The sequence below is a fragment of the Chiloscyllium plagiosum genome, chromosome 29 (genome assembly GCF_004010195.1).
Source record: "Chiloscyllium plagiosum isolate BGI_BamShark_2017 chromosome 29, ASM401019v2, whole genome shotgun sequence".
Lineage (NCBI taxonomy): Eukaryota > Metazoa > Chordata > Chondrichthyes > Orectolobiformes > Hemiscylliidae > Chiloscyllium > Chiloscyllium plagiosum.
The window spans coordinates 8477853-8491468 of record NC_057738.1 but is presented as its reverse complement, the minus strand read 5'-3'; the positions used below and the strand labels follow the sequence as shown (position 1 = coordinate 8491468).

The 13616-nt window shown below is 39.2% G+C and overlaps 1 protein-coding gene across 6 annotated transcripts in view; it reads left to right on the top strand.

Annotated features, from left to right (window-relative positions):
• Window positions 1-13616, top strand: part of LOC122564354 (activity-dependent neuroprotector homeobox protein 2-like) — a 41681-nt gene that overhangs the window by 8853 nt on the left and 19212 nt on the right. For 5 of the 6 annotated variants that reach the window (XM_043719105.1, XM_043719104.1, XM_043719106.1 and 2 more), the window contains one exon: window positions 10808-10926. The exons of the other annotated variant lie outside the window; for it this stretch is intronic. In XM_043719105.1, the coding sequence (XP_043575040.1) occupies window positions 10819-10926 (108 nt within the window). In that variant the 5' untranslated portion in view covers window positions 10808-10818. The remainder of the gene's footprint in view (window positions 1-10807; window positions 10927-13616) is intronic. 6 annotated transcript variants of the gene reach the window in all.

The window sequence follows — 13616 nt, the reverse complement described above, 5'->3', positions numbered from 1 at the left end:
CCACTGAGCCACTATGCCACCCACTTTCAAGTTTGGGTATTTGTGTACCAGGAATCAATGACGGATGGTAAGCATGCAAGGTTGCAAGTTAGAAAATAGTTTGTCAAAACCATGCATCCTAAGTTTGAGAGGTGCAAAACAGGAAGGAAGCCAGGTTTGAGCTTTGGAACAGGCATATCTGAAAGTGACAATTTTGGCATGGGTTTCAGCAGTAGATGGACTGTGTAGGGCATGTGATGTTACAGGGGTACAAATAGGCAATTTTGATGTTAGGCCATCTATGATATTCTAAGATGAGCTCGAAGCCAAATAATATGCTTGAGATGGAATCTGGCTAGTTCAACTAAGGATAGTAGACACAATCATTAGAACTATTACAGCCTTTGACTTTTGTCTGTGTTGGTACATTAAATGAGCATCTCGTCTAATGGCATTCTCCTGCCTTCATTCTGTGTAACCCTTCTGGAAGCGGAAGTTGTGCAGCAATAAGATTTTTGTGTGTGCGGATAGCAGAATTAGATTAGATTACTTAGTGTGGAAACAGGCCCTTCGGCCCAACAAGTCCACACCGCCCCTCCGAAGCGCAACCCACCCATGCCCCTACATTTACCCCTTACCTAACACTACGGGCAATTTAGCATGACCAATTCACCTGACCCGCACATCTTTGGACTGTGGGAGGAAACTGGAGCACCCGGAGGAAACCCACGCAGACACGGGGAGAACGTGCAAACTCCACGCAGTCAGTCGCCTGAGGCGGGAATTGAACCCGGGTCTCTGGCGCTGTGAGGCAGCAGTGCTAACCACTGTGCCACCGTGCCACCCACTAAGGGAGTACAGATGATTGTTCTCTATACAGCAGGAGTCTGAGGAAGATATGGGGCTGAGACTGAGATTGTCTGTCTGTCACCATTGATATATAAATCCAAGAAAGCAAGGATCTAAACACTGGGAGCTACAATAGAAAACTTCCACAGCATGACCAATATCCATTAACCATTGCTCTGTTTTCGTCACTTGGCTAAGTTTGTACTATATTGCTACTTTCTTTATTCCTTGAGCTCTAAATTTACTCATAAGTATGCTGTAAAATACTGCATCAGATCTTTTGGAAGTCCTTGTACACCACATCAACAGCATTATCCTCATTAATGCTTCATTAACTTACCAGTGCCTTGTTGAGGTAGTTAAACAAGATTTTCCCGTAAAACAAAATCTGTTGACTTGTTAACCCGTTTGTCCGTGTGATTTTATTCAAAGTTATTGTTTCCAGAAAAATTTCCCAACCCTTAAAATTGTATTAGTTTACACTAACCTGGGTTATCTCTTGTCTGAGTAGAGGCATGAAGTTTGCAATTTTGCAGTCCTCTGGCAACACCCTGAATCTAAGGCTAATTTTAGGTCTCCCTTCTCACTTTATTCTTTTCATCTGGTGCCTTTGCCTTGTCAAATTTACCAATTTCAAACTTTTTAGTAATTTTAATTTTCCTGTCACCATTGCCTAGTGGCATCTGTAGTAAAGGAAAATTCAAAGTCAGTGCTTTGTTTGAAATTGGTCCTCTGCCGCCACCACCTTATTTCCTACGTGACATCTGTCGTAAGCACACTTTTTTTTTTCTGTTTTTCTTAACTTCTATCTCTCTTGTCATCCAGGGAGCTTTTGAATTTTTTGCTCTACCTTTCCCTTTCAAGGCAATATTGTTTTTGTGCAGTCAAGCCATCTTTTTCCTATCTTGATCTCAAGAGCCAGGTCTAGCAGTGCCTAATGTCTCATTAGACTGAAAATGTACTGCTATCAAAAGAAATGTTCCTGAACACACTTGTGTTTTGCAGCCCGGCCCCACCCCACCCCCCCCCATACTATTTACTATCCCTGTCTAAATTAATTAGAGCTACGTAATTATATTGAAGGTCCACATTGTAACTTATCTAGAATTTTTGCATCTCTTCAATTTTGCAGATTTCTTCCTCTGCTTTCTTCTCATTTAGTTGATGGCAGTAGACTACTCAAACAATGTAATTATACTTTTGTTTTTGTTTCTTAGCTCCAACCAATTTCACTCTGTCCTTTGATTTCTTTGAGGCAGCTTCTTACTGGACCACTGCAATGCTCACCTTGACCATTACTTTCACCCCTCTTTTTTTTTTTTGTCTTTCTCAACTTTTCCTGAACACTGCAGGATTATTTAAAACTTAACTGAAGAAGGGTCACATGCCTCTGCTTTCTGTCCAGAGAACATGCCAGACTTGAGTTTCTCGAGCAGTTTGATTGTGTTCCAGAATTTCGACAGCCATAATTCTTTTATTTAGCTCATGAAAAGGCAGACTAGGTGTTTAGTCTAGGTTAGAGCTACAGCATCACCTTTTCATAGGCAAGTAGAAAGTGCAGATTGTATATCTCTAAATCAGGGTTACTGATACACTTTTGTGTATTCACAGAATGTCCACAGTAGCCCTGATCTGTAATGACTTTGACCTTCCCTATTAACTAACTTGTCAACTTTAGAAGTATCTAGAAGTACTTTGTATGAGTTTTCTTTGATATCCTAGTTTTCTCAGCCTGTAAAGTTTAATTGTAAACCTTTCTGCTAGCAGTAGCAAAACACCCCACAACGAACTCCGTTCCAGCGCAGACCATCCGGCCTATACAGTTCCTATCCTTACTATTGAATTACCTTTTCACTATGACCTTTCTAGTAGTCTTGTGCAACCTCTACAGCTGAGCCACCTGTGATGCCATGAACTTGGTTTAACTGGGTACTGCAGTCAGAACCATCTCTTGTCAGTGTACAAACTCTAACGCTAGTTGGGGACTGGGATGCACTCTGAGGTCTCTGTCCTACCAAAGCTGTTGCATTTTCACTGTTTGGCAGTCACCCATTCCCTTCTCCCTGTTTTCTGTTGAGCTAGGGAGTGACTATGTCAATAAACCCACTTGGGTTTCAGCCTCACTGCAGTGATACCACCTGCTGCTCATGTCCTGGAATGTGGAGGTGAAGCTCATTACACTTGCTGCACAACTTGTTATTGCATGTGTCCTGGAGTTTCCAAGTTGCACAGGGCATGCATTCTCAAGGTTGGTACAGCCCTGCCATTTCTTTTTTGTTAACCTTTTACTACTGCTAAAATGACTCGCCAATACTAATAAACCTTGCAACTGTTAATAGAATCTTATTACTGATATATCTGATTAATACTTAATGTAATTTACTAGTCACAATAATATTGAGGCAGTCCTTTCCCTATGTGCACCAAATTCCCACAAGAACTAATTTCAGTACGAGATTCTGCCTGCCATTCAGGCATGGTCTCCTAACCAGATGTCCCATTCCTCTCCCCATCAGTAAGGAATTGGCTAGCGATTAGTATTGGATTAATAAATACTGAATCCAGTTATCTATGAAATTCTGGCTAATCTGGCAACGCTGGTTTTGGAGGGTTTGAGAGATTATGTTGAGGTAGAGTTAAGTGTCCTCTGTCTTGAATTTATATACTTGTAAATTTAAATTTGAGTGAATGATGTAGTGCTTCATGGATGCCTCTGTTTGGGGAGCTTTACTTTTTTTAATTGACACAGATAAGCTGGCTCAGATGTCCTGTTGTTTGATATCAGCAACTTAAATAGGATGTTAGAGTCTGATTGCAGGGTAAGGTTAATAATGTGGAAGTGGTATTGCAGGATATTCGCTGCCAGGATGAGTGAACCCAGTTAAAGAAACCATCAAATTGAACAATGAAAGGGAAGTTTTGGAGGATGCAGTGGTTTATTGTTGAAGTCTAATGCATCATAATCGCAATGCATTTGTGGCCTTAATTGATGCCATTTCATTGCTGTGGAAACACATTTAGAGAGTTTGAAACATGGCGTTGCTGGAAAAATGTGCAATAATTTAAGGCTAAAACACATTCATAGACTTTGAGGCAGAGCAATTTGCCAGCTTTACAATTTACAACTATGGCAGAGTTGAGTGTTCCTACAGCATGTGGACTGCAGTGGTTCAAGAAGGTAGCTCACCACCACCTTCTCAAGGACAACTAGGGACCGGCAATAAGTGCTGGCCAGCCAGTGAAACCCACGACCGCACAAGTGAAAAGGTGTTTGAGGGGTTTGCATGAAATTAGTTTGACTACTGTCTTGTCTTTATTAATCTCTTGTTACCTCTTCAATTCTCTGTTCCTTATGAGTAGTTTAGGTTGTCTCTTGGTTACTGTTCAGCTTGTATAATTGGTTGAGGTATAATAGTTCAGTGTAGAATTTACACGTTTTGTAGGTTTCAACTAAACTTGAGTGAACAATGAAATGTTGCACATTGACTTGGAAGGGAATTTTTTTTTAAAGCAGTTTTGGAAAGCATTTTTGAGCCATTTATATATCTTCCCATCAGGCGACTGAAGCTCCAGGATTGAGTGAGCACTTTGATCTGACCTAGGCTGGTCACTATTTAACCACCTGCAACAACTTGCAGTTACTCATCAATGTCAGGAGCTACTTTCTACTCTTAAAATATATTGCTGCTCTTCATTTAACTACGTCACAACATAGTGTAGTAGGACTAGAAGATGTGCAACACTTTTTAAAACAACTACAGAAACAAAGCATTTCAATCACCCTTTTTTCTGTTTCATAATCTGCTTGAAACTACTCCTGCAAAGTGACACATCATGTATGCTTTGTCTGTCTTGCGCCATTCTTAGACATTTACTGTTGCTTGTCTGCAAACGCTTTGCCATCTATTGTTCAAGTACACAAAGGTTGATTCCTTCCTCCCTTCCTTCCTACTTCCGCTGTGCTCCACTTTCTCTTTGCAAAGAGATTTGTGTAGTTTTTCAGCTCTGATCAAATGTCCAAAATATTAGCGTTTTTTGTTTCCTGAGTGCCACAATTTTTAGTGGTTCTTTTTCAAGAGCCTAAAGTATCATCTTCATTTATGACCGTAAGACGACAATAATCTTTAGCATCCACATTTCAAAGATATATCTGTTTTCTTCCCTTTATTTCCCAGCTCTCTAAGCTATATGGAAAACTTGATTACAGTAGCGTGAGTTCGTTCTTATAAACTTGGGCATTCTTATGGCATTCTTCATAAAACTTGCTTTTGCTGTCTTTATCCTTCTACCTTTTGCCAATTTGTCAGTTTGTCCTAAATAGACAAATATTTCCTTGTTCTATTTTTAACATAATCCATTTTCAATCTTTCTTCTCGTTTCTTTTAAGTTTGAATATGAATTGGGTATGAACATCAAAAAGACAGAATGGTGGTTAAAGGAATACGTTAGAGACCAGAGTGAAAATTGAAGTGGATAGTCACTCTTGAACCAGTAGATAAGTTTGTCTCTTTGGAAAAAATAGTAGCAGAAGAATGTAAATGTGATCCAGAAGTTACTGGAAGAATGTGACCCTCCATTCCCAAATTGTCAGTACCATTTTATTCGGCTAACTGTTGGCATAAAGCTTCTATCTTCTAGAAGTTTTTGTTTTATGTCACTGAGGATTTTGATTTATTTTTCTTTAACATTTGCCTGTGACCGTTTTGCTTTTCTATACAGCTAAAAACATCGTGCTAAATGTGTTCTCATAATATGAATTTAGTTTAAAAAGAATCAGAACAAACATTCTTTAATCTGATAAATCTGAAGTTAGATTGATAAATACTTGATGTCACAAGGAATTAAGGGCTACAGGGAGAATGCGGGTAAGTGGAGTTGAAATGCCCATCAGCCATGATTAAATGGCGGAGTGGACTCGATGGGCCGAATGGCCTTACTTCCACTCCTGTCTTTTGGTTAATGACCTTTCTTGGTTTGGTCATACTTCAAAAGTGTAAACATTCTAATTGCTGACACTACCAGCAAGTTAACCACAGGTATTATTCCCATCTTCATTGAATGCTTTTACATTTTGGACAAGGTGAGGAAGCAGTAGTTGGAGAAGAATAGTTGTATGTGGTCAGTGGCCACTCTGGTTAACTTTGGACAGAGCTATGGGTGATGGTGACACATTTAATGGTGAGAGTAAGAGGTACTGAAGTAATGGGTAGGAGAATATAAAGGTGACATTTAAAATGCTTTATTCATGGAATTGAGCTTTGCTGTAAGGCCAACCTTTGCTCTTTGTTGCCTGTGAACATGCTTTTAGAGAGTGCACCCACTTTATGATCCCAGCTGATAGTAATGTTTGATAAATCAGATCCGAGGGTGAGACCTGGTTTCATAGTTTGTTTTTATTTTTACTTACAATGTAGGTCAGTCACTGAACAATGTCGTCATTTTGTCCTCTGCGTAATAATATAAGCTTATTATAGAGAGGGACCATTTTAAAGCAGTCTTATTGTGAATATCAAAGTAAATGTCAATGTATTTTACTCTCACAACAATCTTACAGCACTGAAACTTCAGTGAAGGGTCATTTCTGTATTTGCACTAAAGATCCTTGTTCAGTTGGCATGGTCATTGTTAGAAATGTTCTGTGCATTCACACAATTTTTTTTAGTTGACATATTTTCCTGAGACCCTCAACTGCTGACTTCAATCACTTACTAATTAACATGTGCTACTTACACTTGTATCTTTAAGAGTCTAGTAGAATGGCTTCCTCACCGTTCAATAGGCTTCTGCGAATGGGACTTTTGACTTGCTGATTTCTAAGCCACACCGGACTTTACTTTTACAATCAAGACTGCTTAGACATAGTTAATATCAGCACCTCTGCTGTTAGTGATCTCTCCTCTATCTGAGTCTACACACTGGTGTGACTGCTTCTGCATAACTGCTCAATGTGGAAAGAGGCCATTTAGCATTGAGTCTGCACTGACCCTCTGAAAGCCATCCTACACAGACTCAATGCCCTACCCTATCCTCATAACCTTGCATTTACCATGGCAATCCACATATAGCCTTTACTTCCCTTACAAACCGCTTAGTGTGGCCAGTTCACCTAATCTGCCCATCTTTGGACTGTGGGAGGAAACGAGAGCACCTAAAGGAAACACATGCAGACACGCATGAACCACACAGTTACCTAAGGGTGGAATTGAATCCAGGTACCTGGCTGCTATGAGTAAGCAGTGCTAACCACTGAGCCACTATTTCTTTTCACCATTTTTGTTTTGGCAAAGGCACTGAGCTATTCACTTAAAGATCTTATTTAAGATGCACATAAACAAAGCAGGAATCTTGATGCCATTCTTGAAACAAATCTATCATTTCAACTTAGCTGTATGTTGGTCTTCCACCTTGAAAACTTGGGTTTTAATCAATGAAAACTTTGAGCCTTCGTCACATTGAGGCCGAGAGAAAAATGAAGTATCTTTAAAATGCATTTTCATTTTTCAATTGCAATTTCTTCCTTTTTATTCTACTTGTACAGATTTCACTCTGACAATAACAACATTGCCATGAAAGGTTTTTGTGCAGTTTATGATAATCATAAACTGCACAAGTTAATTTTGATCATAACCTTTGTTTTCTTCGCACTTTTTCTTGATAAAAGTATTTGCTGTGATATTGTTTCTTCCTGCTATGTGATTTTTAAATTGTTATTTTGACATTGAACTTTCATGAAACAATCTCAGATTTTTATTATGAAACCTTACTAAGTGCATTTGTAGATTATGGTCAGTATAAATAAGTCTTTGCAAAGTTGTTAGATATGTAGACTTCAGTATTGTAAAACCAGTGTCAAACTCAGTCTCTGACACACATTCACCTTTTGTGAAAAGTAATTGGTTGTCAGTCCCCCTGTGCTTCTGTTATAACACTGCACGAGAACAGTCTTTGGCATCAACAGCCAATTTATGGGACTTCGTATTATTCATTGCTGCTAAAATCAGTGCACCAGGGTGTACAGCTTTGTCTGTCAAAGGCAATCTGACATTCATTTTACCCATTTAAGTTTTTCTTAATTTGAAAGACTTGTCAAAAGAGCCACTACAGTGCTGAAATTCTGAACAAATTCAGATAAAACTAACTTGTGCAGGGATGTAAACCAAGCCCTTTTCTTCCCATTTTGTCTTCAGCATGAGAAACTTCACAGTTTGCTCTTCTACTTCAGTGTGTGCAATCTGGCCTTGTTCAGTGTAATCCAAATAGATTACTTCTGCTTTGGAATTTTATTTTTAGCCAGGTTTATAATGAAATAGTACAAAGAGTCAATCAGGAGAAAGTGAGGACTGCAGATGCTGGAGATCAGAGCTTAAAAATGTGTTGCTGGAAATGTGTTGTACTATCAGACCATTTATGATACCTTGAGTGAAAGTAATTCCAGCTAATCTTAATAGATAAGTCAGTCCTATAGTGAAATCCAGCTTGACAGTTACGTTTTTGTTTTGTTACTTTTGTTTATAATGGTTAGTCACTGAACATATTCACAAAAGTCTACCAGTATACTTTTAACAAAGGAACTTTATGCACAAAAAATGAACTGTTACGGCAAACAAGGACCATTTGAAACCATTTTGATGCAATTTGTCAGAAATCAAGATTGTAAACTTTATTTCCACAACAAACTCAGTCTCAGGCTCCCAAGTCTCAGTGAAGACTCATCACTTTCACTGTGCTAACTGCCCTTGTTCAGCTGACATGGTTTTAATTGGTTTCTGTGCATTCACTCAATGTTATTTTCTTTAATGTCTCTTCCTGAGCCCTTTTAAATAGGTTGCTGACTCAGCTCTGTGAGTTTCCATGCATTCTTTTTAAACTGCTATCTTTTAATAACCTTGTCAGGAATCTTTTTGTATCTGACATCTCAACAGCCGTCTGCTTCTACTAACTTTTAAATCTTCAGAAGTTATTTTCAGTCAAGGCTACTTGGAGACTTAATTGTGCTTCTGCAGTTATGGATCATTTCAGCCTGATTGAATCAGAGCGCTTATTTTCTAATACACTGCGCTGTTCACCTCCAGGCTTTAAAGACCTCATTTAACGTGCGTGTAAACTGACATGGTGGCCGAGTAGCAGTATTGCTGGACTGTTAATCCAAATGCCCAGATAATGCTCTGGGAATCTGGATTCAAATCCTGCCATGGCAGATGGTGGAATTTTAATTCAATATAAAACAAAATCTGGAATTTAAGAGTCTAATGATGACCATGAATCAATTGTCAATTGTTGGAAAAACCCATCTGGTTCACTATCCTTTAGGGAAGGAAACTGTCATCCTTACCTGGTCTGGCCAGCATGTAACTCCAGACTCTCAGCAATGTGTTTAACTCTTAGCCACTCCCTGGGTAATTAGGAATGGGCAATAAATGCTGGGCCTAGCCAGTGACTACACCTTCCCATGAATGAATAAAGAAAAAAATTAACTGAATCTCCAGACACTCTTGATGTGCAGAACATACTAAAGTGGTAACTAAAGTCTGTCTTCCCCTGCTTAACACAATAAAAATTACTATTTAGGCTTGAAGCTTTATGTTCCACCTTTTTATAGTTCAAATACTCAAACAAGAATAGTTTCATCAGGTCACCATTTGTTAAGTTCTAGGATTTTGACAGTAGTTTTACATTTTGATTTTGCATGTAGTGGAGGCTAATTCACTTCAGGCTTTTAAAGGGAAATTTGATAAGTACCTGAAGTTAAATTTGCAGGGCTGCAGATAGAGTAGTAGAAATAGGCTGGTGTGTTCTTGCAGAGGACCACTATGGATAGTCCATGTGCCCTAAACATTCTGCATTAATCTAACTCAGGATGGTGTGTATCTTAGAGGGTAACTTATTGTTTTTCCCCTGTCAGACATTCTAATTCAGAGGCTAGAGGCTGCAGATTGGGAAGATGATTTCAAAGCCTTGGCAAGATGCTGCATTGACTCTTGTAGATTCTAATGTTGCAGTCATTTTGCAATAATGGTGGAGGAATTGAATGTTTAAAGTGGTAAATGTGACATTGAAAATGCATGCTTTTTCTTGTGAAGTTGGAGTTGCACTCATTCATGCAAGTGGTGAGTATGCCATTGGGGCTTTGTGCTGGTAATGCTGTTTAATGTCATTGAGGTGATTAGGATTTATAATGATTCCAAAAGATCTTTGTGATATCAGTAATTTGATAACCTCAGGTTGTGATTTTCCTTTTGTTATCATGCCCCAGCTTTCTAGAAGTTGGAACTTAAGAATTGTGTTCTAGAAGCCAAAGGATGAACAAAATGTTGGTGAGAAAAGAAAATGAGCTAGTGAAATAATAACCGATTGCAAGAGCTTTTCCTACAAGTGTATGTAAAAGGAGAGGAGATAAAGTAATACTATCTTTTCCTGCCATGTAAGACTGACTTTAACTTTGTGAAACAGCCAGTAAAGGAGTGAGGAAGCCATATAAGAGAGAACCTGTAGATGAGAGAGACTTGCAATGTCTGACAAATAAGTAGTGCTAGGGACAATCAACTATTATATTTGAGTCCAATAATTTTGTGCGCATCAGTGTGAAAGACGTCAACGTTGGTGAACGAATCACTTCTGGTAAGTTTTCTGTATAGAGTACGCTTGTGGTATTACATGCGCAAAGAGTGTTTGTCATTGGGCTTAATGCACATTGTGTCAATCTGAGAAGTCTGTCCTACTGTAGCAGTGCAATGGCTTTTAAAAGTAATTTCCAGCTGCGCTATTGAGTGAAATTACTAATGTGAAAATTGCTGTATACCAGCATCGATAAATGCCTAAGCCGCGCACGAATTCATTTATGCCAAAGCAACAGATGGGTGAGGTTAGTAAAGGTGCTGTTATCCTGTTGACCAGGCCTCATTTGGGGCTAACCATTTCAGATGTGCAAAAGTCTCTGGTTTTCACCCAGTGCTGACCTTTTATTTCCTTGTTTATTAAGTCAAGGTAAAAATGTATCAACTTCCTGTAACCAAGCTGGAAACTATCAGAAAATCCAGAAAGAAGGTGAAAAGGATCCTGTCTGATATTGGTCTGGAATACTGTAAAGAACTATTGGAGGTATGTAATTGGGATACCTGTAGAAAATAAAATTATCCCTTTGTACAGCTAGCAAGTAAATTTCTAATTTTAATTGAATTATGCAAATTTAAAATTTGGAATTTTATATTTTTCCATAATTTATCATGTGTATTCTAACCATTTTTCAGCCTTGGATCTCATTCACTGAAGAACAAGGGATTTAAAAGCTCTTTGTGATATCAGCAATTTGATAACCTCAGGTTGTGATTTTACTTTTGTGTTATCATGCCCCAGCTTTCTAGAAGTTGGTAATATAGGGATTTAAATCCCTATTTTTAGCATGTACTAGTTTATTAGTATTCCTCTGCATGAAGTATTTGTAAAATCCTAGCTTTATCAAATAACGGTCATATGTACTGTATATCCAGCAAAGTCTGGGACCTGAATATTAAAGAGCATGTGCTATTTTGGAAGGATGGGGAGCGAAGACAAGTAGAAACAAAAACAGAAATAGCTTGAAATATTCAGCAGGCCTTGTAGCATCTCTGGAGAGAAAGTAGAGTTAACGTTTCACATCTGGTGACCTTCAGAGTTGATTGTGGTTGGGAAATGGTTGGTATATATGCTGAATATGGGGTGGAGGGGTGGAAAAAGTGGTAGGAGCAATGAAAGGTGGAAATGGAACAGAGAACAACAGTTGGACAGACAAAGAAATGGGTAAAGGTCAGTCTGGGAGCATCCATAACCAGCTGCTAATTTGGAGCTTCAGTTGCTGACAGTGGTTTGGTGGTTGTCGCAGCAGCCTATGTCATGACAAGCTGAAAAATGGGGTGCTGGAAAAGCGCAGCAGGTCAGGCAGCATCCAAGGAGCAGGAGAATCGACGTTCCGGGCATAAGCCCTTCTCCCGGAATCCCCTTCTTCCTGAAGAAGGGCTTATGCCCGAAACTTCGATTCTCCTGCTCCTTGGATGCTGCTTGATCTGTGCTTTTCCAGCAACACTTTTTTCAGCTCTGATCTCCAGCATCTGCAGTCCTCACTTTCTCCTATGTCATGACAAGATCTGATGTGAGAGTTGGAGCAAGGACATGGGACCAGGTATTCAAGCCCTAAAATTATTGAACTCTACAATGACTCAGGATGCTCAGCAGCTATTTACTAATCAAAAATGTTGAGCCAATCTGGGTGAATTTTTCTTTTTTTTTTTCAACCAGTTTCACTCTACCAAACCTGACCCCAAGCCTTTTACTACTGTTGGGTGGATGATTGCATTTGTTTAGGGTATTTTTGTGGGTTGACGTAGAGTTCCTCTATTCAGGATATGTCCTGAGTGTGGCTATGCCTCCACGCAAGTGGTGTTCCCCAAGCTCAGTCAGGTTGGTGAGAGCGTCCACATCCATTCCTACAACGCAAATGTTCAACATGTGATAAAACCAAATAGTGCTTGTTTGAAGTCTAGTTGGGCTTCAGCTGATAAGTGCTTTTACATGGTTACATCATCAATCCTACTGTCATTGCCCCTGAAATAATGCCAAAGGCTGGTATCCTGTCACCAAGTTACCCTTTATTTATACATGGAGGCCTTAATGTTGAGCGAGCTTCCAATGCCAGCTCTCAGAATGAGCAGGATGCCTGACACTCCATTTTTATCTGTGTCAGCTTGGATTCCTTGTTTGGGGCTGTTAATTCAGTCCAGTCAGAGAGCTCCTATTCTGAGATCCAACTGGCTAACCTCATTACAATGGCTAATGAGATGAATATGTCATTTGTGATCAAGGGCATTAAAGATTGAAAGGAAAATGTGCATTTTGGTGGTGGATCTGGCATATCAGATCAGATTGAATGTAAAAATGAAATCAAATAATGACTTAAACAGAAGGGAAAATGAGTGAGAGGAATCTAGCTACAAAACAGTGAGATTTTCTATCGATACTTGAGAAAATAAGACTTTGGAGTAAAGAAATGGTGAAAGCATACAAAATACATCCTAGAAATACATCCTGCTATTGTCTAAATAGTGATTCAGGAGGTGAAACAAATAATAAAGGGACTTAAAACTGGCTTCATTCTAGAGTCAGAAAACATGTGGTTGATAAGATTCTAAATGTTTATGATTTTGCGGTATTCTGTAGATTCTGGCAAATCCCATCAGATTGGAAAATAAAACATGGGACTCTTCTATTCAAGAAAGGAAAGAGACAATTTAAAAAAAACTGCAGGCCAGTTAGCCTAATGTCTGTCACAGGAAAGATACCAGAGCTTATTAAGGAGTTTAAAGTAGTGAACTAAAATATCTTTTTGTAATCAGGCAGAGTCAACATGGTTTTGAGAAGGCGAAATTGTGTTTTGACTCATTTTTTATTTGAGTTTGAGAAAGTAATAAACATGAATAAAGCAGAAGTTATAGGTATGATGTCGTTGGATTGCCGGAAGCTATTTGACAAGGTTGCCCATCAAAAATGACTAGACAAGAGCTCTGGGTGTAGGTTTAACTTAGCTGAAAATGGGTTGCTGGAAAAGCGCAGCAGGTCAGGCAGCATCCAAGGAGCAGGAAAATCGACGTTTCGGGCATGAGCCCTTCAGGAATGAGGAAAGTGTGTCCAGCAGGCTAAGATAAAAAGGTAGGGAGGAGGGACTTTGGGGGAGGGGTGTGGAAATGTGATGGGTGGAAGGAGGTAAAGGTGAGGGTGATAGGCTGGAGTGGGGGTGGGGGTGGAGAGGTCAGGAAGAA